The sequence below is a fragment of the Protopterus annectens genome, chromosome 2.part2, assembly GCF_019279795.1.
Source record: "Protopterus annectens isolate FY-2018-M chromosome 2.part2, PAN1.0, whole genome shotgun sequence".
Classification (NCBI taxonomy): Eukaryota; Metazoa; Chordata; order Ceratodontiformes; family Protopteridae; genus Protopterus; species Protopterus annectens.
The window spans coordinates 168,173-194,262 of NC_056730.1; the positions used below are offsets into that span (position 1 = coordinate 168,173).

At 39.1% G+C, this 26,090-nt stretch overlaps 1 protein-coding gene across 1 annotated transcript in view; it reads left to right on the forward strand.

The window, feature by feature from the left end:
- The window catches only part of LOC122796058 (3-hydroxy-3-methylglutaryl-CoA lyase, cytoplasmic-like), a 616,655-nt gene that overhangs the window by 94,521 nt on the left and 496,044 nt on the right, over positions 1–26,090 (forward strand). The window contains exon 3 of the mRNA XM_044064522.1: positions 3,738–3,926. Within this exon, the coding sequence (XP_043920457.1) occupies positions 3,738–3,926 (189 nt within the window). The remainder of the gene's footprint in view (positions 1–3,737; positions 3,927–26,090) is intronic.

Sequence of the window (26,090 nt, forward strand, 5' to 3'; positions counted from 1 at the left end):
CCTTGTTACGTCCATTAAAGACAGTATTTACTATACTTTTCTTGGTCGGTGGTCTTTAACTCTGGACATTTTTCATTACTTGGATTTTGTGGTAAACTTTGACTTTGTGTTAAACCATGGCTAACCTACGGGCACTCATTTTGCACCTGTTGGACTACTGCTCACCTTGGTGGATTCATAACTCTTTCTCACACTCTCTCACTTGTTTTATTTTTACAATTCAGGATGGTACTTACTTCTAGGCTTTATTGACATGTTTTACCTGTAGTTATTACAATCCTTTCCAACAGTCTCACTTCTGTCATGTTTCAGTATTTCAACAGGGATATATTTCACACATGTGATTTGCTCATATTCTGCAGCTGTACTTTTCAGCCTGCTGCAGGTTGTGTACTATTATATTACAGGTGGGGCATCTTTATTTCAGACTTTATTTCAGACATTTTCATTTTTCTGTTTGGATTACAGACTGCAACACACTTTTGTAATCAAGCAATACTTGCAAACACTCTTACACTGCTACTTGCACATTTTATTACTTAGTGACTACACTGCACTCTTTTGCTAACTGTCATACTTTATATTTATTTACAGTTACAGGGAGAGGATTACTGACCTGCCTGGTGGCGCAACCGCACCAGCCTATCGCCATAGGCTCTGCGGTTCGCAGAACAGACACCTGCAGCTGTAATATAAATAAATTAATATTGGAATACACATCTCCATAATATCAGCTAGGTTAATTTCTTACATACATAATTAGATGTAACTTACTCAGTAGTGGGGCATTGGGCATTTGCCGGGCCTCCTGGATCCAAAGGTACAGTTGGTCCTGCTTACATCTCTTCAGGTCCGCATTGTGGTGACGGACCTGCTCACCAGTCCTTGGAATCCCTGTGGCACTGGTGAGATCATGAGCCAACCAGTCCCATGCCTCAGCCCTATATGCTCCCCACAGGACCTGGCCCTGCATGAGTTGGGCCTCATGATTGTGGACAAGGAGCCAGACCATATATCTGGACTCCTCAATGCCCCACCTCTGTGCTCGGAAGCAACTACCCTCACCTACTCCTGACATTCTGGCTGCAAGTCAGTTCTACAATCGGTTATGCTGTGTATTCCCGTCTATGGGGCTTATATATGCCGTTTTTCCCGCACTTATCTGTGATTGGCCATTTTGGAATTGTATCAGCTTCACAAAACCTGCTTTGTCATGCTCCTCTTTCTATTCATTCCTATATATTTGCTATTACTGCATTTCTAGGTGCAGCTGTCATGGCTTAGTGGTTCAGTACCGTGACTATGGTGCATGGTGTCCTGGGTTCGAACCTGGCCACTGCTTTTTATATTTTATGACTGTCTAGACAGGCTAGGGGGTGTGTCTGTGTAAAGGCAGTTTTGTTACAGCTTGCTCAACGTTGCCCGTCGGTTAGCTTGTTGGCGCGGTGCGCAGCTCCGCGCAAACGGGTTACGCTGGTTTACACCTCATTTTGCTGTCAGCACGCATATTACGCTCAGCTCAGCTAAGGGCACACAGTTTCAGTGTGTTAATTCAATTTTGATTGCTGTTTGCTTTGCATCCTTGTTACGTCCATTAAAGACAGTATTTACTATACTTTTCTTGGTCGGTGGTCTTTAACTCTGGACATTTTTCATTACTTGGATTTTGTGGTAAACTTTGACTTTGTGTTAAACCATGGCTAACCTACGGGCACTCATTTTGCACCTGTTGGACTACTGCTCACCTTATGCCACTCATTTTACACCTGTTATACCACTGTTCACCTACGGGCAGATGCACTCACCTTGTTAAACTGTAACTCAGCTATAGGCACATCTGGCATTTGTTATTATTTTGTTATCTCACATTTCTTCAAAATAAATGACCTATTTCATTACATTTTACATAAAATATAATTTTATATGTGTGCATATATGTCAGGGACTTGTTTCGTGCTTATTTCACTAAAAATAAATATTGATGTTGTAGGGGCTCGAACCATGACTGCCTGCTCTTCAGCTGACGTCTCTACCGCTACGCTATTGCTTGTTGGCTTACTTTGCATAGTTAGTTCTTATATGCTTTTCCACTTACTGCTAACTGTGGCTGAGCTACGGGCACGCCCACGCAAACGAGCGCACTCACGGGCAAACATCTTTACAATTTAAAACAAATATAACATGTTCATTTATATAATTTTATGTTCATAGTCTGTGGGGGCATGTGTTGTGTTGTGTTTATTCACATTTCCATGTACTCTGTCGTGGGGGTTTTCTTTAAGCACATTTACTCTTCTGGGGGGGGCGTGTCTGCTTGCAGGGCTCGGCCTACGGACACGCCCCCTACTGTCTTCCACGGACCGTGTAAGCCTTAGGTGTGATTCAGCATGCCCTCATGCATATGCATGACATGCTGACGTTACACCGTTTAACTGCAGCCTCCGTGTAAGCCTTGTAACTCTTACACGGAGGCTTCGTGAATCCTGCCCAATGTCATTGTATAATGACACTATAGTGTTCTTCGCCTTCTTTGCTGTTTACCTATGTAATGTGCATACATATAATCTGCATGTCTGCATGCTTGTGCAACACATCAGTACAGTGCTAGGTAGTTGCCAGTGATGACAGAGTAACAATATTGGTTTGCCTCAGTGTCTCTTTATTATTTGTTTATTTATTTATTTTTTTTTCACAAATAACAGCATCACTAGAAGCTGAAGCCCTAGGACAGCCAAAGCCAAATGTGGAGTCCTGAGTGGAGCAGGAGGAGGAGGGACTTTACCTTGAAACACACCTTTCCAGAGTTTTACAGAATGTCCTGATTTTTTTCTCATATGTTGCATTGCCTCACTTAAAATATTTGAAGATAGCATATCCTAATAGCATATAGTGTGGGAACTCAATAATAGTTAAATGACCAGACTTTTTTCTGTTGGGATATGTTTGACTTGCAATGGGCGTGCTGATTGTGGTGTCCAATCAATGTGGATGTTTTGGAATAGTAATGACCTTTTATTGTATAAATCCACATATCTATTGATTTTGTCTGTCTGTCTGTCTATCTATCTATCTATCTATCTATCTATCTATCTATCTATCCATCTATCTATCTATCTAAGCAACCATAAAAAAGGGGAAAGGTGAGAGGAAAAGAAAGCATACATCAACATGCTACCTGAACTGGAGCTCAGATGAACTGATATATTATTAAAAAGCTCTCTCTCTCTCTATACACACACATATATATATATATATATATATATATATATATATATATATATCTTTCTATCTACGTATCTATTTGTTGATCTCTATCTCATAAATGACAGCCAAATAAATTACTCAGAAGTCACATGAGATAACCCAGCAGAGAATGTTTGCCATGTGATGAAATGAGCCCTAGGAGAGCCAAAGCCAAATTCGGAGTCCTGAGTGGAGCAGGAGGAGGAGGGACTTTACCTTGAAACATACCTCTTATTTTATAAAGGAGACCTTTCATTAGACTGAGCAGCCTAGAAGAGAGTAGACACAGTCTTCTGGAAAAAAAAGGACAAGCCTAACTTGTACTAAAGGTTGTTTGTGGTGCTCTAACCAAATTAACTTATGGAAATGTGAAACTGCATTGCTTGTGCTGTGATTAATTTTGCTACAAACTTCTACAAAAATTAAATGTTTATTTTCCTGTAAAAGGTTTACAATTCTATCATGTCTACCATCACTATTGCTTTATTACATAGATTTCAAAGAGGCTATATAGCATGGGTTGCTATGAGATTTCGCTAGGCGACACGAACGGAGTTGGGACAGCTGGCAGCATGAAGCATTTGTTGGAAGCAGTTCTAAAGGAGATGCCAAGACATGCTCTTGCAGTTCACTGCCACGATACATACGGACAAGCCTTGGCCAATATCCTTACAGCACTGCAGGTAGAGACATATTGTTTTTCTATTAACTGATATAAGTAAGCAATTCCTTTAATACATACTGCACATGACACAGTATATCAATGACATTTCTTATATTCATGACCAGAATTCTACTAATTAATGCATCTGCACCTCTTCAGCTGTAGTGTTTTTAATTACGCATGCACTGGCAAATTTGAAAAGGTACTTGTATAGTATGCAACATATTGAGAATATAATGTTTCATATCCTAAGATAACCCTTATTGCATTTGTTTTAATGAAGACTCACCTTTGAAAAGTTTACTGTTAAGTCAAAACAATGTTTCCTAAATGTCCTGTACAGGAAATTCTTTCTGATTCCTCTATACAGAAATATGTAAAAGACCAGCAAAGCGATATAATGAAAATTATTCTGCAAATCTTGTCTGCTGATAATAGTAGGCATTCTTCAATCCCAAAGTATCATAGGTTTGTGCCCCTGTGGGACTGATTTGAACAGCATTTTCTGTGGTCGTGCAATGCAGTCCAGGTGTGGCAGTCCTTTCTACATTCTGAGCAGCAGTAGGCATATGTTGGTCTGCTATCATGGGCACATATCTTCTTGAGGACTATTTTATCCTCTTATCTCCTTGCCAAGGTGGTTTTAAACATAGTGAGAGCTTCCTTCACTTCCCATTTCCAGGTATGCTTGTCTGAGGTGAAAGAAACCCAGGTGTTCACTCTGATGGAGAGAGAGCACCGAGGTCACATTTGCATATGTCATGGTAGCAGAATTTGAGTAGACCCTTCTGCCTCTTTCTAGACTCCAGCTCCATAAATGAGGTCTTTCAATATGTGGCAATCTTTCATACCTGAGAAATGAACCAACCAGTGCTTATACATCAGTTTCAGGAGGGTAAACATGGAGATGGTGCCATGGGGTACCACGTGTGCACCTAAGGCAGTGCATATGGAATACATTGAGCCACTTCTCCTGTTTTGAGCACAAAGTCTATGTTTCTCTGGTATACAGTAATATGCTCAAAACACAGGTTGTATAAACCTGGACCTTGGTGTGCACAGTGAGCTGATTATTAGCCCATATTCTCTTTGTCAGCCTGAAAAATACTGTGATGGCTTTTCCATAGCACTTATTGATCTCACTATCAAGCCAAAAGTTGTCCAAGATCATACAGCATGAGTACACAAACTTATGGACAACCTCCAACTCATAGTCACTCACCCTGATAGAAGGCTCATTGCGCACATTTTGGCCCATCACCTGGGTCTTCTTTAAACTGATTATGAAGCCAAATTCCATACATGCATCTGCAAAGGGAGTCATGAGTGACTGAGGTTCCACTTGTGAGTAGCAATAGCTGTGTCATCAGTGAACAGGAACTCCCTTAGATACTTTTAATCACCCTAGTCTTAGAGCTAAGCCTTGACAGTTAGATGAGGTTGCTATCCATTCTATTCACAGAAAGGTACCCTCTGTAGCAGTTCTGAAAACAAATTTCAGCAGAACTGAAAAGATAAACAATATTGGAGCCAGTATATATCTCTGTTTCACTCCACTGAGAATCTCAACAGGGTCATATGTGAATCTGTTGTACACGATGGTCCCCTTCATGCCTTCATGGAAAGCCCTGGTAATGCTAAGTAGTGTTTGGGAACAGTCAGTCTTTGCCTGAATCATGAACAGACCTTTCCTAGTGATGAAGTTGAATTCCTTAGTCAGATCAATGAAGGCAATATATGGATGCTTGTTCTGCTCCCTGCACTTTTCTTTAGTTGTCTAACAGAGAAAACCATGTCTATGGTAGACCTTTCTGCTCTGAACCCACACTGAGACTTAGGGGAAAATCTCTCTGTAGGAACACAGAACCTCTTCAGGACAACATGTGTAAACAGCTTCCCAAAGGTACTGAGAAGGGAGATGCTGCAATAGTTCATAGGTTCATATGTTCATAGATGAATACTAGGCTAACTGTCCTGAAGGGCCATTTTAGGCCTAGCCAGTTACCTGAGGTCAGAATCAAATTCTGTGACTTGTGTCTTTGACAAAAAATCTTAACCATTATACCAAACCCACCCACCCAATCACTTTTGTCTCCCTAATTCTTGCAGACAGTAACTATGCATCCCTCATATCTTGTAGTACACTGCCTTCTTTTCAGCATTAGCAAAGTAGTGAAAGCAGCTCTGAGATTAGGGTACTGTTGGTGCTTTAAAGGATTTCTGAGGGAATGCCATATTTCCTGGGGGATTTTTCAGAACAGAGTGCTTTTAGCATGTCATTGAGTTCCTCCAAGGTGGACTCAGCATCGAGTTCAGTCATAGTTAGCAGAGGCTCAATGTTATCTAGGGATCTTTGCATGACTATAGTCAATCTGGCATGCAGCTATGAGTAGTGTTCCACCCAGTGTTCCATCTGCTTGCTTCTGTCCTTCAAGAACTTGCCTGTTGCCAACTTAAGAGGGGTGGTCATACTTTGTGATGGACCGATGGCTTGCTTGATCCTATTGTACATTCCTCTCATGTTACCAGTGTCAGCGGCCTGATGAATCTTGAAGTAAAGTTAGAGCCAATAATCATTTTCACACCCCAGATCTACCTGCTGCACTTGACTCTGAGCACATCGGAGTGCCGGCAAGTTCTCCTCATTGGGAGAGGACCTGTATGCAGCCAGTGCCTGTCTCTTCTTCTCAATCAAGGTGTCAGCACTTCAGTGTGGGTTTCAAACCAATCAGCACACTTGATTGTCTTCTGCCCAAAGATAGATATTGCAGTGTTATAGATAGCATCCCATAATTTCTCCAATATCTTGCTGATGTTATTGCCATCCAAGCAGGGCAAGGCCTCTTCAATAAACAAACTTGCTTAATTTTGAGGGGTCACAAGTCTTGCCAATTTCATTGGACTGTCTCCCTTCATTTTTAGTGTGAAAAAATCTTTGTGGCTAGATGTTCACTTTACTACACATGAGCAAGTGATCAGTATCACAGTTTGTGCTGTAATAACTGCATGTTACCATGATACTACATAAACTGCTGCAGTTTGTGAAGAGGAGGTCAAGCTGGTGGCAATGTTTCTATCTTGGATGTTGCCATGAAACCTTTATCCTGGGGCTTGACATTAAATAAGTTGTTGGTTATGCAGAGGTCATAGTGGGAACAAAATTAAATGAGATGCTGTCCATTTTCATTCATCTTTCCTGTTCTGAGCTGTCCCAGGCAGGATGGCCAGTTGTTATGGTCACTGCCAATGGTGGCATTAAAGTTATCAAGAATGAATAACAGTTCATGGGAAGGGACCTCATTGATGGCAGCATTAAGTTCATCATAGAACTTGTCATTGACTTTCTGGGAAGAAGTTAAAGTAGGCATGTAGACGCTAAAGATGTTGACCATAGCCACTGGTGTTTGTAGCTGATTTTTCAGCATTCTCTCATTTCTCACATTCGGTGATATGAATGAGCTAGTGCAGTTGTTTCTGATTGCAGAAACCAACACCACATTCCCTGGTCACTTCTGGATGCTTCCCATGCCAGAAGAAAGTAAAGTCCTTCTCTCTGAGATGTCCAGTGGAGGGCAGTCTTGTTTACTGAAGAGCCACAATGTCCCTCTGCAATATTGTCAACTCATTGTTAATGACGGCTGTCATCCGAGCATCATTGATGTCCTTTAGGTCTTCTGTAAGGCCTGGAATCATCATCCTTATGTTCCATGTGGCCACCTCAAAGACTGCTTTATTTTGTTTTTTCCAGGTGTATGGTTAACAATCCACCTGTTGGGGGTTCTCTAAGCCCGACACATCCAATGGAAGAAATGGATTGTGGCAAGGCAACACCTATTTGGCTGGGGGCTGCCCACTTTAAGGCAGGAGGTAGTTGCCCAATGAGATCAGTCAATCTTTTCCACAATCAGAAGCAGCCCTTGACCCCTCACTCTACGCCAGTTGAATCCAGTGGCGTAATATCAATAACTGCTGCTTCCCATGTTGTGTCACTGCTCACATGTGCTGATAGCTGTCGATGAATCATTGCTCATAATTAATTATATTTAGTTAAAGATAATGGTAACTCCCCATACATACAAATTTAGTATCTCCTTCATGCTGAGGCAGCTTTTGATGACTAAAATGATGTGCATATAATATATTGAGTGCCTTTCATCAAGTTAGACTTTGGGGAACTGTAATATATTATTTTTCTTATTATTATTTGCTGAAAATGCAACCTTAATGTAGTAGCTACAATGCAACAAAATTCAGTCACATATATTTACTTGCTGTAAAGAAGTTAACGAGGTATAACAATTATTTCTGTTGAAAGCTGTTATTTTTATGTGTGCATACATTACTTGTTTTGAGACATTAGGACTCAGGAAGTATGCATTTCTTTGCTTTTGTATTTTCCTTCATAGCAGTATCCATTGCAGTTAAAATACTTTTTATACATTGGTGTCACTGAATGCATTTAAAATGGATTAGGGCAAATGCATAGCTGAATATTCACTAAGTCACAATATTTCTTCTGACCTGGCATTTCAAATTTCATTAGATAATGACAATATGTAGGAGACAATTTGAGAAATTCTGGCATTTTCCTAAAGAATAAAACATGTAAAGGAGGGTCTGAACATCATCTGTAAGTACTAAATGAAAAGGAAATGCTACAGAGCATGAATGTAAGAGTGAAACACAAAAGGGCACTGAAGTTGAAAATATCTGAGTACCATTGCCATAAATATAGCCAGATTATGACCTGAACTAGTGCACTGATGACTGATCAGTGTTTTGATATTATGACATCATAAATATGAAGAGCAGTATGTCTGGGATGTAACAGCAACAGTTTATAAGATATATGCTTACCAAAGTACATTTCAGCGGCCTGTTTACATGCATGTAACAGATTACCAAGTTATAATTTTTCAGTTTCCATTATGGTGGGAATAGGACAATTATTCAGGGCAGAGAAAACAGTACATTTTCAGAAATAATCTATACTATTTTAACACTAGAACAGAAATAAAAGTAATGTGTATTTCTTCAGAAAAGAGACATTATTCTAGCAATGTAAAGCTGTAACTACAAAAACTGACTTTTCTGACCATGTCAATTTGGCTTGACAAAGTTAACATTTAGGCCTATTTAATGGTGAGACTACTTGAATATCCATTTAGAAGTCTTTGAAAATAAAGAACTGACTGGGTATTGATTTATGATGTGTTATCCATATGCACCTAATGCAGAATTGTATAGCCATTTTACTTTATTAACAACTCAGCATAGCCTTATATGTATATATACACTTTGAGATTGTGTTAAATCAGAATTCATTTGTCAAAACAGGTAGTTTTTCTGTCAGTAGAAGGATATCAGCTCTAAACCTCTTTGTACCCAGAATGACAATATGGCTGTGGAAAACTCAGTAATGAGAAACATGAAATGGCAGTTTTTAGAACATAATTTGCCTGCATACCCAATTATAGTTCTTGGAAATTTTACTGAGAAAAGGGGATTCACATAAGACATGGTATATATGAGTGTCAAATCTTAGGTTTATGAACATTTCTTTGTCACAGTCTGTCATTTTGCGTTCCCATTAGTGGTGATTATATGACATCTGTTCAAGATCATGAATGAATAACATGCCCAGAATATATTTGGACTGACCTGGCATTATCTTGGAATAATAAAAAAAAAGTACACCCATCTAGAATAGGACACTTGCATGTCACTAGAAATATGCTGTCACTAAAACTCCCTTTACTACCTATGGTAATATGACTTGGACAATGTCACTAGTGAGCGCTGTTTAAATAATTAATCATGAAATGGCATGGTAAAGTTTGTGCTCCACTGCACCACACTGCACATGTAAAATACTTGTTTGGTGAACATGACCACTTATCTGATCTTCCAACTTCCAACACAAACAGAGTGAGACTTTTTAGCCTTTTAATCCAACAATGAAGCTTTCAGTACCTGCTAGTGGTACTTTGTTTGACTTGAGACTGTTTGTGCAGTTTGATCTTGTGAGAGAAGGGGAACAAATAATCATAACATTTACTAGTTAGTAGCTTGTTAGCATACCCTATTTGTATTGTCTGGTTGTTTTGTCAACATTATTCCCTTGTTTATGTTGATCAGCACCCTTGTGCACATCACATGTGACTGTAGTAACCCAGTCTATTTAGTATTCAAGGAGCACCTGTTCTTTTCATCCTACTCCAGTAGACCTACAAATAAATCCCACTTAATAGCTGTATGATGTACACAAGTTTAGACATCAGTAAAAATAACTGTTGCTGTGCTTGTTATAAAATAGCTTAAATAGCTAAGAAATGTTCAGCAGTTCACAAACCAGAGCAGATGACTGTGGCACCTGTACTTGTACTTAATTATTGTACAGGATCAGACATGCTTTATTGCACTGATTATTGATTTTGGTACTAGTCTGGTATTTGCAGAATTTCTAGTCTGTTGGATACATAAACTTTTGAGGCACCTTTTGTATATTTTTTTCAACTTCTGTACTGTGCTTGCAAAGTTCTATGACATCTCTGCCCAAGCTGGATATATTTATCATCCTCAACATGTTGTACTGAGCTTACTATTTTTGTGGCAATCCACACCTGTATCCTGTGTCATTTTTTGCCTGCACTGACATGTTGCATTATTTTAGAACAGTTGAATTGTGCTTACTAGTCTTCTTTCACTGTGTTATATTGTGCTTTTTTCTGTCTTATTTTAACACTTTTATATTATTGTGCTACTATTGTTGGTTTTGTGTCTCTTGGGTCTTCATCCTCTGTTGCTTTGCTTAGGATAGAACCTGGTATCAGTTTTAAACTGTTGCACTGCTGGTGGCAGTTTTAATTATAACACCAATATGGTCTGTACCCATAGTTGCCCTGTCTTCAAACAGACCACCATGTTATCTTTTTTCTATAAGACCCCAGCCAAAGATGCCCTCTAATCACGCTGTCTTCAGAGTTTTTCCTAGAGTCAGTTATTAGCATTGCCCAACCTAAAGAGATTTAAAAGTTCTCCATACCAATGGAATCCAATGCCAAATGCAGCTGCATATATGAATAATTTCTACTGCCAAATTAACTCTTGCACTGAGGCATCTGTCCACATCTGATAAAAATATTATGTCAAATTTAAGAACAGGTTCTCATTGTGGAGACCAGTATCACCAAACTTTAACATAAAAGAAAAAATGCTGGCCCTAGGAAATAAATGCAATTCGCCCTAACCAAAGCAACTTGAATAGGGTAAACAAAGAACTTGGGTATAAGATCTAAACCTGCAAAGCCAAATGCTAATAAAATAATGTCACTTCATGAAAAAGATAACAGCAGTGCTGTTTTAAATTATGCCAGGAATCTTAGGAATAATAGCACTTATGTAATAGGTGAATTAGTTCATAAGTTAGTGTTATAGCAATAATCTTGAACTAAATGTCAACAAAGCAAAATAAATAATTGTGGACTACAGAAAGAGCAACAAAGAGCACTTTCCATTTGTAATCAATGAAGAAACAGTTATGAAAGTAAAAAGCATAAAATCTCTGGGGGTGCGCATTGCAAAAGACTTGACGTGGTCAGCCAACACAAAGGCCATCATTAAGAAGGCACACCAATAGCTTCACTTCTTGTGAAGGTTGAGGAGAGCAAACCTAGCATCAATGGCTCTCACAACCTTCTACAGGGGCACCATCGAAAGTATACTGGCAAACAGCTTTACAGTATGGTATGGAAGCTGCTGTGCTTCCGAGCACCAGTCCCTCCAGATGTTAGTGAAAGCAGCTGAGAGGATTATCAGGAACTCCCTCCCATCCATACAAGACATGTCCAGATGTCTCAGCAGGGCAAGGAAAATAACCAGGGATAGCACTCATCCTGCTTACAAGCTCTTCTCACATTTAACATCAGGAAGGTGCTTTTGATGCATACAATGCAAACCTACAAAATTCAGAAACAGCTTCTTTCCACTAGCCATCAGGTTACTGAACTCTAGGAAGAGTACCCTTCACACTGGACATTAAGGCAGTAATCCAACAATACTGAAGCATCTATATATAGTGCAATATGTAGCAAGGTCTTAGGCGTACCCAGACAGCAAAGTCAGCAGTAATCAAACTAAACTGTCTTATTGTGCAATATAAATGTAGGCCTTAAATCAATTGATTAAGTGCAATTTTTTCCAGTGAAAATAAGCTAATAACATAGCAATGAGTGACTATCTGTTAAATCAGTGCAATAATGCAAGTATGTATTATTGATGTGTTTGTCGTTTGTGTCTATAGAATTTTGTGTATTATCATCATGTTAAATGTAGTCTGTGTATTGTATGCACATTGAGTCAGAAGAAATGTAATTTCACTCGATTCACACTTGTGTGAATCGAAGTGACAATTAAGTTTACTTTGACTTTGGCTACTTTGACTTTAGCAAGTTAATCGGTAATGGTGCCGTCTACTCCATCCTAAAGCACGTTTCTAATATACTAGCAATAAATTTAGTTTAAACTCCTCTCTCTTGCCCCACCCCGTTTCCTCTTCTCACTCCATTCAGTCCATACCATCCTTTATAGTTACTCTAGAATAAGGCTATGTGGTGGGAAGTGTTGCACCTCATATGGCCTGCACATATCCTTGCATTCCAGAATAGTTTCTGAACATTCAACTTAAAAAGTATAATATAATCAAGGCTTTCTACTGCAGGGCATCCTAGCCATAGTGTCATTTTATTAAACAATCCTTGCCTTTCCATTTCTGTCTGTTATACACTGGTAAATCACTTTGTTAAAAAGTCAGACCCAAGAACAGTCTGGATGCCATAAAGAGCTATGAGTGTTCAGTGGAAGTATACAACAAAGGTGCTATAGGTTGAATGAGTTAAAAGCCGTTTACAAAACCAAAAACCTAGATTCACGAAACCAGACATCATAGAAGGCTGACTCATTATTAACATATATCAGTGCCTCATAAGTCCCTTTTAAACATATTCAGTCTTAGCCTCTTCACTGAGAATGTGCTCAATGACTTGAGGGCAGCTAGTGGCACCTCTTCACATGTGCAGCCCTACCACTGATGCACAGGACTATGCACAGGATTGCTTCATCAACATAATTTATAAAGTAATGGAATATTTTGTTTTGGAGCTCATAAATAATAATATTAGTGGCTTACAAGTTCCCCTCAATTCTAAACAATTCACTTTTGTAGAAGAACTGCAATAATTGGCTACGTTTTGGTGTCATTCAAAGAAAGACCATTATTTGCCAGCTTTGGAGGATACAATTGACAGGTCATGTTACTTTGTGAGTGATAGCCTGGATCCACTCACACAGTACCTTTTTCAGGCAATGCCAAACTGATAAACCTAGCAACCTAATAAAGAAAGCATAAGAAAATAATAAGATGTTACCGACCAATGCTTAAATAAGAACCTAAACAAGAAACGCCAGTCCCTGCAAGCCCTCCTTATCGTGAAGGACACAGACATCTGTGTAGTGACTGATGCACAGTTTAAAATGGAGGGGAGCACTCTGGCAGTGCAGTCCTGTAATGCTTTCCAGACATTTAGACCAGTTACTGTGCAGGAAGGAAAAAAAGGAGGAGCTGTCTCAGTTTTCATCCAGAAGAGATTCACATCAAGGCTGCTAAAGCAACATATAATGTACTAGAGTTTATTCATGTCCAAATAATCATCATAAATGTTCTATATCATATATTAGGTAGCTATAGTATAACACCCTCTCTGAGCCAAGAAGCCCACAGTGCCTATCTACAAGAACTGAAATCACTCAGTATTAAACCCAATGCTATTTTCATAGTTGATCTAAACTATTTAAATGCAGACTGGGAACCTACATCACCAAGCACAGAGATTCCTGGACCTTGTCACTACAAATGCTCTGCGACATTTAGTCAGAGTACCTACCAGGGGAACAACATCTTGGATCTTGTCCTTACTAATATGAGGGCATCTTTCACAATCTCTTGTATATCTTCATCACTTGTTAGGTCAGACCATAAAGCTGCCTTCTTCAAAATAAAATTGAATCCAGAGATCCCTCTCCCCCAAGGTAGTTTTAGAAATTTTTCTTTAACCCCAATGAATAAATGGAAACATACACCACCACACTATATGGCATGAAAACAGCTGCACAGATTCATTTGCACCCTGCAGGAACAAGTACAGGGCAAACCTCAGAAACAAACAATCTTGGTGGAACCATATCAACAGCAACAAGCTTTACAAAAAAAGGAAGCAAGTTTTAACAAAAGGTAAGAAGAGCAATTATACCAGAGTGATACATCCCTCATCACTGATATAAACAGACAGCTCAGGAGCATAATAAAAAACAAACAAAGCCAAGTTTGATGCTTAAATAGCCACCCAAGCCAAAGGCAATCAGTGGCTGATAAGTTCAGCTCAAACTTTATCCTGTTCTCCCTCCTCAGTCTGTTCCACAAGATATACTTGGAACTGACTTGTCTCCAGATATCACACAAGACCAAGTCCTGAATGCTCTAACTAAAGCTAAAAATACTGCACTGATGGGTCCAGACAATATCACTGCATGCACTGTCAGTACCATGAACATGATATAGCTGCACCCAAGCAACACTGTTCAACTTCAGCCTCCATATATTGAACCTGAAAACACCTGTCTCAATTTGGGTTCGCGAAGGTCAGGTAATGCATACTTAATCTGCTGAACTTCTTTGAAAAGGTCACCAAAGCAATGGATGAAAGTACAACAGTACATACCACATACCTTGACCTGACCAAGGCTTTTGATGGAATGTTTGTGTGTCTTTAAAAAAATAGGTTTTGACTTTTTAACAGTTTTATTAACTATTTAATTACTTAATTGATTAATTCATTTATTCAGTCTCAGAAGTTTTGGTGTCTTGTTTTTAGCTCTGAAGACATCTTGCAATTGTATCGATGAAACAACTGAACTTTTGTTTCTAAGTATCTTTCTCTTCGTATATTCATTTTGATATAATCCCCCCACACTTGTGCATAGTAGAAAGGCTAGATATACTGGGAACAAACACATATTCTACCCACTGGATGGCCATCCATCTCTCACCAACCATAAAAAAAACGGTTAATACCTGTTCTATTTACATCAGGCTCCTTCCATTTTTCTGTTTATTGCTTCGATTTTGCTATCTTTTCCTGTTACATTCTCTTCCCTTCTAACAATCTTTTCATTACCACCATAATCAAAACATTAAAAATCATCCTCACTTCTTCTCATTCCTAGAACAGTCTTTCAAAGAACCCATCTGATATTAGTTAGCTCATGCATATACTCTGTCCTCTCCCTTTTCCCCAGAATCTTACTTTTCAGTCATCCTTTTTATTTCTTCAATCTTCTGTATGTCTGTTATTGAACTACTACTATTCTTTAATGTACATAGCTGTTGCACCTTTCCTTTCTGAACTTATATAATGTTTTTCCACACTGGAAAGACACTTTTAAATAAATTTGTAACATGTCTTACACTCATTCCTGTCTTTTATAACCATGTGCCTCCCAATATCCGCAAGAGAACCTATCAGTACTTTTATTCCATTAAAAAGTGCAATGAGAAAAGTGCACTTACTAGGCATGTGTTGAAATGTACAAAATTTAAAAAGTTCACATTCCACATTTTAGAAAAGGTGGAACCCCCTTTGCGGGGTGGTGACTGGAAGTCATTTTTTGGGCAGAAAGAAACTTTATGGCATGAATCCCCCAGGCTTAATAACTGTATCAGTATAGTTAACATATTAAAGTTAAGATCAGCAAAACTTTCTGTGCTTTGATTTTATTTTGACTTATTTTTAGTTTTCAATTTATTGTTCAAGAAATTTTGATTATCTGAAGTGATATATACTTTTAAAAATATTTTTTAAATAAGGTTTTAATATTAAGAGGGCTTATGTTCCTTTCAGATTTTCATTGGTATACATCAATTGAGATTGTGACATTTGGGATATTTAAAGGTGAGATGTTGTTTGAATTAAGTTTATGGTTCTGATGAAGTCCTGTTTTTAACAAGGGATGAAAGTGCTTAACCTATTGGCTTGACTGTAATAAAATTCAAATAATTTAAAATGCATTGGACTGTTTTTTAGAACATTTGAGGGTCCATCTGACAATTATTTGGTCTTCTTTGTTGTTTCATCCCTGTCTTTGTGCCTCCCAGTCTTTTATTTATTTATTTATTTATTTATTTATTTGTTTGTTTGTTTGTTTGTTTGTTTATTTTTTTTATTATTTGGTTCCTTTTAATGGAGCTATGGTCCTTTACACCATTCATGTGATCACTCTAATCCACCCTGTTTTCCATTTCCCCATGGTGGTCCTATCATCAGATTTCACTTTCTTCAGAAATACAACCTTTCCTAACTAGGTGGAGATCTAATCCTCTGCCCCATATGCGCACACAGCAATACTAAGCTAATTCATAGTCAGTATATGTGTGCCTGGCAAGACACCGGCTCCCTCAGCTCACCAGCTGACAGTCATATTTCCTCCTTATTACTTCCCCATGCCTGTCACAGCTTTATATCTTCTGCTACCCCTCATTTGTATTTTTTTTTACTTCTTTACTTGTTTTGTTTTCCACAATATCAGCAACTCAACCGATTGCAACACTTCCTTCATGCTGGGTAATATCAGAAGGCTGTATGCTGTATTTTTACACTAGCTACTATCAAATGGTGTAATCAAATAAAAATTTTAGAAAATGTACATTATAAATAGTAAGGGTCTCTTTATTTAGCTAAAATCAAACAAACAATTAATTACTATCCACATAAATATACAAGCACATATGCAAACAGAAGCACCAAAAAAAAATTCTAAAAATAGAAATTAAAGCAATGAATCTTTGCCAGCCAGGCAAGATAAACAGTAGGGGAAACCTAGCTGAATTGCCTCTGCCTATCAAAATGCTTCCTTGGGTCTTTGATGAATTTGGAATTAATTTATTCAACAAAAATAAATAAAAATAACTAAATAACAGTGTGTTTGTTTTTAAAAGATTCATAATCACTATCATTTAGGCATACAGATAACTGCCCAAAATATTTTATTGGACAAAACACAGTAACATATTCACTAAAAATACATTAGCAGCCAGTAATGAAACACACTAAAACAATGAACATGATATAATGTATTTATACGCACAAACAAATAAAACACACATGATTTCATAAAATAACACATCTACATCTAGATGCAACATACTGGCTAAAATCAGTAATTAAAAAAAAACTGCAAAAATTGAAATAAAGCTGTATACAGAGAGATCAAACATAGACATTAAATAAAAGGAAAACAATCTGGAACCCATGCAAGTAATATAAGCGACACCGGGAATGGAAAATCTGAAAAAAAAGCATTTCAACACAATATGTCAAATGTAGGTTGTCAGTACAATTTTTGACATGAATCTATAAGCTCTAAAATATTATAAAGCAAGCTTGGAAAATGGTTAAAAGTTTATTAATTCAAAATTAAGCAGTATCTATAACATTTTAAATTAAGAAAATAAAAAATTTTAGCCTATGTTTTTTAGCAGAGAATTCTTAAAATGAAGAATTGTGAATTGCCAGTTTAGATCAAAATACTTGTGATTACATTTCTTTTGCTTGGAATTAAGAACCGATCTGGGTTCCCTACACATTCTCAAAGAGAAATTGCTCAACTGTCAGTAGCCCATAGAAAAAAGAAAGATGAACAGCATACTGCCAAACTTTGTTTCCCAAAGGAATTAATTGCAGGTGTGATTTCTTATTGTGTTCTGGCAATGATTTACGTCTTTATGGAGATTTCTCCCTTCTTTGAGTTGGTGTGACCATCAGGTTGGTATATATAACGTTGAAGAGTGTGGGGCTACAGGAGTTTTTGTCTTTCTTTTGGAATATTGACTTTCAGAAAGTTGATGTTTCATGGTAGAACCTAAGATCTAACCTTATTTAACACATATAAGTACAAAACCAAACTGTACAGTATATCTGTGTTGATATTTGCAAGAGGCTAGAATACCAGGAATATAAGATTAATCTTTGACTATATTAAGTATACATTATGAAAAATCATAATATTGTGTATTATAACTTCTTAAGTGAGATGTATAGATGGCAGTTGCATTTCATGCCGAATTCATCACTGTGAAATGCATTGTTTTACTTTGACCAAACAGATGAATTGTCTATCATTGTCCTAAACTTTACTTTCACAATTACACTGTGTGATTTATATAAGTATTCCTGGGTAGTAAAGTAATTTTAAAACATTCAGAACAACTGCCTTTTTGACCAAGTGTTTGATGGTAAATCTGGGATTTAGCATTCTCCCAACAATGGTTATTGAAGTTGTATAACCACAAATCAAGTAGTAATGTTAATGATTGTACTCACTTACCCAGAGTTAGGGTGCGGGATAGGTTAGTACTGCTGTTACCTATAATAGGTTATTAGCTCTTAGGTAAAATAGAGGTAACCAGAACAAAGTTCTTGTTATCAGATTGGAAGGCACTTTAATAAAAATAACAAATACATAAAATGTACACTGGTTTAGTACTTTCATCCCACAGAATGCAGGGTCTTCATCAGGAGAGTGTAATTAAGTTAACCCATCCCTTAAATAACATCTGTTTATGATGTCATCAAATTTTTTTAAATATTCTTAAAGAAAAAAGTACATACATATAACACTGAACTAAGTTCAATATTGCACAAACAGATATGAAAACCAGTAAAATGTAAATAGTTATACACTAATTTAAAACACATTATACTTTTAACAGTTTATATTTTAAAATACTGTCAGTACTTAATCTTTCATTTAAGCCTGAAAACCTATCAGCTGACATAAACAATTGCCATTTCATCTCTAATGCTTCTGACCTAAGTTTCCAGGGCCACCCTCTGATGTTAACAAACACAGCATCTAGGATCCAAAATTTAAAATAATGTCCATAATTTTCATCAACATGTTTCCCTAAAGCTCCTTTCTTGTTGATCTTGTTAATGTCATATATGTGTTAATAGAGTCGTTCTTTGAGCTTTTTCTTGGTCTTACTAATATAAACCCAGCACATAGCTGACACTTAGCCTCATGCATTACCCTTTGGGATGTACAGTTAAAATAATTTGTCTAATTTGTCCACTCTTCTATTTATACTTATTTTCCCCTTCTAGGATATGTTTACATTGTGCACATATACCACATTTAAATGTGCCCTTTTTAGATCCTCTATTTTATGCTGTAATTCATTTATTTCCTTCCAAAAGGTTCTTAAAATTCTTATTTCTTCTGTACACAATCCTTGGTTGCTCCCCAAGGATTGTAGTTATCTGCTCATCTATTTGAAAAAATATTTTAGTTTCGGTGGAGAATATTTTTTATATCATTTCCATCAACATTATGTAGTAATAATGATTTTATGCAATTCAGTGGCTGTATCTATATTCAAAATACAACTTTTTTTCCCTAACAAGGGAATATATATATATTCCTTCATCTCTTTTTATAATTACCTCAGTAGTCATTTCTTCCATTAACTTACATGGGTATCCCCTAGGTATAAATATAATTTTTAAATCTGATATTTCTTCAAGGAATACACATTTTTCCAAGGACATTCTAGTTGCTTTCACAATCTGATGTTTCACTGGGGCTTTATTTTGATGAAAGGGGAAGAAGCTAGAAAAAAACATATTTTAAATTTTGGATTCTAGATGCTGTTTGTTGACATTAGAGGACGGCCCTAGAAACTTAGGTAAGAGCCATTAAAGCTGAAATCGTAATTGTTTATGTCAGCCAATAAGTTTCCAGGCTTAAATGAAAGCTGTATTGACAGTATTTTAAAATTAAACAGTTAAAATTATAATGTATTTTTAAATTGGTACATAACTATTTATTTTTTACTTGTATTGTGTTTGTGCTATATTGAACTTAGTTCAATGTTATGTATACATACTTTTACTTTAAGAATATTTTAAACAGTTTGATGACATCACAAGCACATATTATTTAAGGAATGAGTTTACTTAATTACACTGTTCTGATGAAGTCCCTGCATTCTGTGGGATGAAAATGCTAAGCAAGTGTGTATTTTATGTTTTGTTATTTTTATTAAAGTGGCTTCCTGTCCATTAACAGTAACTTCATTGTGGTTACTAGTTTGTTCTTTCCAGTTACTTGTGGACTCTTGTTGTAGTTCTTGGTTTATATGAATGCATTCTGTTGATTTCACCCATCATGTTGCATTACAAACTTTCCAATGAACTAAATGCCAGCACTGGGAATCTTACCTTATTGATGCAACAGTTAACCCAACAAATATTTGCTTTAACTTATCACACTTTGTTTTCTGTGTTCATTGGTGAATCTAGCAACTCCATTACACCAGCACAGAGGGGTAATTCAGCTCAGCCGAGAAGTGGTGAGTTTCCACTGTGAAGATATGTGAAGGCTGCTAGCCTAGCTAGATAGAATTTTGTAGATAATTCTGTCATTTATAAATATTAATATAAGCCATAGGCTTGTTCTCTTAAATGGAAAAAAAATACGTTAAATGTTGACTGTCAATAATGTAACAACAGTGCACTCTGCTGGAAGAAAGCTGATAAGTCAAGCCTTGTATGACTGATCTCTGTGTGCTCTTAAGGGAAATTGTACTTTACTGTGTATTTGTTATCCTTCCCAATGTGGACACCCCTCACTGGTGTTAGTGGTGAGGTTTGAGGCTCCTTGATTACTGGTCCAGTGCACGGTGTCACATATTAATTGGTGACAGTGATGGGATATCCACACCACATATTAATTGATTGGCAAATGGCTTGTAATGATGTTGATAGTGAATTCCTGTAGCTTATGTACAGTAACCACTGAAGGTGTTTTTGTACTCTAAATCAGCCATGCAGTAAATATTCAGAGTTCAGATCACAATTGTTTTATTTCTTTTGTTAGCTTAGTTAGTCAGGGAGAGCAGGCAAGAATATCAGCAGAGGAGTATGACAAGCTGTCAAGGAGCCAGTTGGTTGAGATGTGCCAGGCTAAGGGACTGGTGCATGGAAACCTGACTAAGGAAGACATGATTGCAGCTTTGGTCACAGTTGCATTGGAAAACAACAATCAGGAGGGCGATCAGACTAGCCTTGGAAATGTATAACACTCAGAGAATGAGCAGCTCAGCCTTTCTGCAGAGGACGTAAATATCCATCTGGAGCTAAAGAGACTTGAGTTGGAGGCCAGGAATTTGGAAACAGAAGCAGCAGAGAGAATGAGACATCTACAGGCTGAGGAGAATGAGAAACTGCTATGGCTGGAAGCTGAGGAGAAGGAAAGGCAGAGGCAGCATGAAAATGAGATGCTGACTCTTTGCCAGAGTCATGGAGGTAACAGGGAATGGATTAACTGGACCCTAGAAGCACAAAAGGTCAGTAAATTTCTTTTGCAGTTTACAGAGGGGGATACTTTTGATAGTTTCATTCATATGTTTGAGAGGGTATATAAACAGTATGATGTTGATCTAAGGCTCTGGGTATGGTTCTTGATGCCCTTACTCCATGGTAAAGCTCTACCTGTGTTGTCTAAACTATTTTTTATTATACTACTGTTAAGAATTGTCTGTTAGACTTTTTAAGCTAACACCTAAAACTTATAGGAAAAAGTTTCATGAGCATAGACGCAAGACAGATGAAAATGTGTGTGAATATGTTGCTGAACTGAGCACTTATTTTCATAGGTGGATGAGTGGATGTCAGGTCACCTCTTTTGAAGGGCTGGCAGACCTTTTGGTGAGAGAACAAGCCCTTAGCACTTTGCCTGAGGACACAAGGATCTGGTTATCTGATAGACAATGTGCTACTTCAGATGAGTTGGGGAAGAAGGGAGATGTATACCTAGAAAGCTGGGCATCCCTGCACAGGAAAGGGAACCCCCCCATTGCTGCACATGGGTCTCAAGGAACCCATGGTGGGCAGCCCAGACTGCCCCAACAGAATCTGCCAGTAGCAAGGGAAGCCACTAGTCCAGATACATGTCCAGGACCTAGGGTTAAAAGTTTTGAATGCAACCAATGGGACCATGTGGCATACAGAAGTCTATAGAGACAAGGTGGTGAACAAAAGATGAGGAAGTCACAAAGACATAATGCCAATCGTAGGTTGTCTCAAGACAACAAGGGTACCAAACTACCATCCTGCAGATGTCCTGATAGAGAAGGATTTGGATGAGGTAGTACCATGTGTTAATGCAGTTACATGCAGTCAAGCTTTGAGACAAGCATGTGGATCTGGTAGCCAGGGGGAGACTCAGTCAGACCGCATAATTGCAGCCAGGACTGGTGAGGTAGTTACTTCAGGGAGGGAGCTACTCTGTAGCATTGAGACTGAAGGTGAGCCACAGCTGCTTGTGGGTACTGATGTTCCCTTGGACAGAGTGACTGCAAAGGTAGAGTTGAGTAGTAGTACAAGGCTGACAGTGAGGCACCACTGTCAGAGGATGCCAGACTTCCTGTGGGAGAGGAGCTGGGAAGGGTTACAAAAAGAAAGTTGGGACAGGCTCAGCTCTCAGACCCTACATTGCAAGGCCTGAGGCAGGTAGCTAGTGAGATACCTGATTCTCAAAGAAAGGGGGATTCTGTATACTGGGACAAAGGGTTACTACATAGCGAATGGACCTGGACCCCTGAGGGAGGGCTAGAAGGTGAGAGAATACAGCAGTTGTTAGTGCCTAAAGCCTACCATCTGGCACATCTAGCCAGTGCCCATAATGTTCCCTTTGCAGGTCATATGGACATAAAATGTACAAAGAGACATGTTATGCAGAACTTCTATTGGTCTGGAATTTTCAGAGATGCAACAGGGTACTGCAGGACCTGTGAGCAGTGCCAAAAGGTAGGCAAGGCAGGTGACTAGGTGAGAGCTCCTTTAATGCCTTTGCCTGTCATTGAGGAGCTATTTCTGAGGGTAGCTATGGATATTCTGGGGCCTCTGAGTACTCCACGTTCCACAGAGAAAAAGTATATCCTAGTGTTAGTAGATTATGCTACATGATACCCTGAGGTAGTGGCTTTGTCCTCCACTGAGGCAGAAACATGGCAAATGCTTTGTTTGATTTTCAGCAGGGTAGGTTTCCGAACAGAAATACTGACTGACAGAGGTGCCAATTTCATGTCAGACCTGCTGGCTTGTCTGTGGAAGTACTGTTGGGTGAAGCACCTGAAGTCCACCCCCTACCATCAGCAGACTAATGGTCTTGTTGAGAGGTTAAACTCTACAATCAAATCCATACTACAGGCATTTACAGACCAGTTTAAGAGGGAGTGGAACAAATATTTGCCCCATCTGTTGTTTGCTTACAGAGAAGTTCCCCAGGAATCCATAGGTTTTTCAGCCTTTGAGTTGCTGTATGGGCATAAGGTGAGGGGACCTCTAGATTTAATTCATGATGAGTGGGAAGGTGAGTGTGAATCCTACAAGGAGTCTGTTGTAGCATATGTCCTAAACCTCAGGACAAGGCTCAGGGAACTCATGGGCTTGCCCCAGGAAAACCTGGCAGAAGCCAAACAACAGGAAAATGTATGGTATAAAAGTAATGCTCGAGCTAGAGAGTATGATGTAGGGCAGCAGGTGTTGGTTCTCATTCCTGTCAGACACAACAAGCTGCAAGCAGCTTGGGAGGGACCCTACAAGGTGATAAGAAAGGTAAATGATGTTAACTACATTGTGAAACTGCTAGGCAGGAGGCAAGGGCACAAATTGTTCCATGGTAACATGATAAAACTTTACCATGATAGTGAGGCCCTTGTGATGAATATTTGCAGTGGATCTCAGAAGGAGTCTGAGGGAGATGTGGTGACTGATCTCCTCAGTGAGACTTGGACTGACACCTCAGTGGAAGGGGTAGTAATGTCCCAGCAGCTATCTCCTACCCCAGTGCGAGAAATTCCTAGCAATGTTACAAGAATTTGGGGACATGTTCATTGGGAAACCAGGGTGCACCCATCTGGTGCAGCACCATGTAGATACAGGACCCAAAAGGCCTATTAGGCAGGCTCCTTACATGGTGCCTGAGAAAGTCAAACAAACTCTGAGGGAGGAAATACAGGAGACGTTGGAACTAGGTGTAATTCAAGAGTCCAACAGTCCCTGGCCCTCCCCAGTGGTGCTGGTGCCAAAGAAGGATGGCAGCACCAGGTTCTGTATGGACTACAGGAAATTAAATAGTCACACAGAGACAGATGCTTACCCCATGTCTAGGACAGATGAGGCCATAGAGCAGCTGGGTGGGGCTAAAAATCTTACCACGACTGATCTTACCAAGGGTTACTGGCAGGTGCCCTTGACTCCCAGTGCTAGAGAGAGGTCAGCCTTTGTGACTCCTTTTGGCTTGTATGAGTTCACAAAAATGCCCTTTGGGATGAAAAATGCTCCAGCAACTTTCCAGAGTCTGGTAGATCATATCCTAGCAGGAGCAGGAGGGTTTGCCCTTGCATACCTAGATGATATTGCCAGCTACAGCCATTCCTTGCAAGACCACCTTCAACATGTCAGTGAGGTGCTGGGCAGACTACAGAGGGCAGGGTTGATCATTAAGCCGAACAAATGTCAGGTGAGTATGGCAAGGTCTCCTACCTGGGGCATAATGTGGGAAGTGGTAGGATCAGGCCAGAACCTGCCAAAGTGGAAGCCATTCAGGCATGGCCTGCACCTGTTACCAAAAAGCAGGTGATGGCATTCTTAGGGACAGCAGGGTACTGCAGAAAGTTTGTCCCCATTTATAGGACCATAGCTGCTGCCCTCACAGACCTGACAAAGAAAAACAGGCCAGATAAGGTAGTGTGGATCCCAGCATGGGAGCAGTCATTTCAGAAGCTTAAAGATGCTTTGAGAGCCCCCACCCGTGTTAGCCAATCCAGATTACAGCAAAGATATTTTTGTACAGTTAGATGCTTTGAACCATAGATTGGGGGCTGTACATAACCATATTTCTTCATAGGGAGAAGAGCACCCAGTGGTTATCTCAGTCGTAGACTTCACCCCAGGGAGGAATGCTATGCAACTGTAGAAAAGGAATATCTAGCCATACTGTGGGCACTGCAGAAACTTCAGCCTTATCGGTATGGAAGAAAAGTCACTGTAATTACAGATCACAATCCCCTAACATGATTACACTAAGCCAGCCAGCAAAATGACAAGTTGCTAAGATGGAGTCTAGGGTTGCAACCATATGATATGTCAGTGCAGCACTGCAGTGGGGTTAGCAATGTCAATGCAGATGGGTTATGAAGATAGGGAATGGGGTAAGGTATACTCAGTTAGACCTAACCCTCTCAAGCAATGTTTATCAAGGGTCACTTGAAAAACTAGCTTGAGTTTTCCAGGGGGGGGGGGTACATTAATATGTGATGCTTGTGCATTGGCCCAGTAATCAAGGAGCCTCAATCCTCACCACTAACACCAGTGAAGGGCATACAAAATGGGAATGATAACAAATACACACACAGTAAAGTACAATTTCCCTTAAGAGCACACAGAGATCACAGTCAGTCTGTGGCTGGTTTCTCCCTTTCTCTCCAGATCTGCAATAAGGCTCCCCATTGGCACAGCTATAGGGTGCAGATCTCAGCCTAGTGGTCAAGCTAAAACCTCCAGCACCCTCTCTGTCCACACAGTGTTTCATGTCCCTGCCCAAGTAGCTGACACACACACCACACACACACACACACACACACACACACACACACACACGCACACACGCACACACACACACACACACACACACACACACACACACACACACACACACACACACACACACACACACACACACACACACACACACACACACACACGCACACACACACACACACACACACACACACACACACACACACACACACACACACACACACACACACACACACACACACTCTAAGATATGAGTTATATACAAACACACAGACACTCCTAGGGGATGCTGGCACAGATCCTCCAGCTATGCCCCTTCCTGCCAGTCTATAAGGCAGTACCAGCTACCATCAACCACTAATATCAGCTACTAATAAGGCCCTTACCAAAGGGTGGCCAATTTTATTGTGCAATATTATTATCCAAATAGCAAGTATAACTGATCAGCCAGACTACTGGAGTGGCTT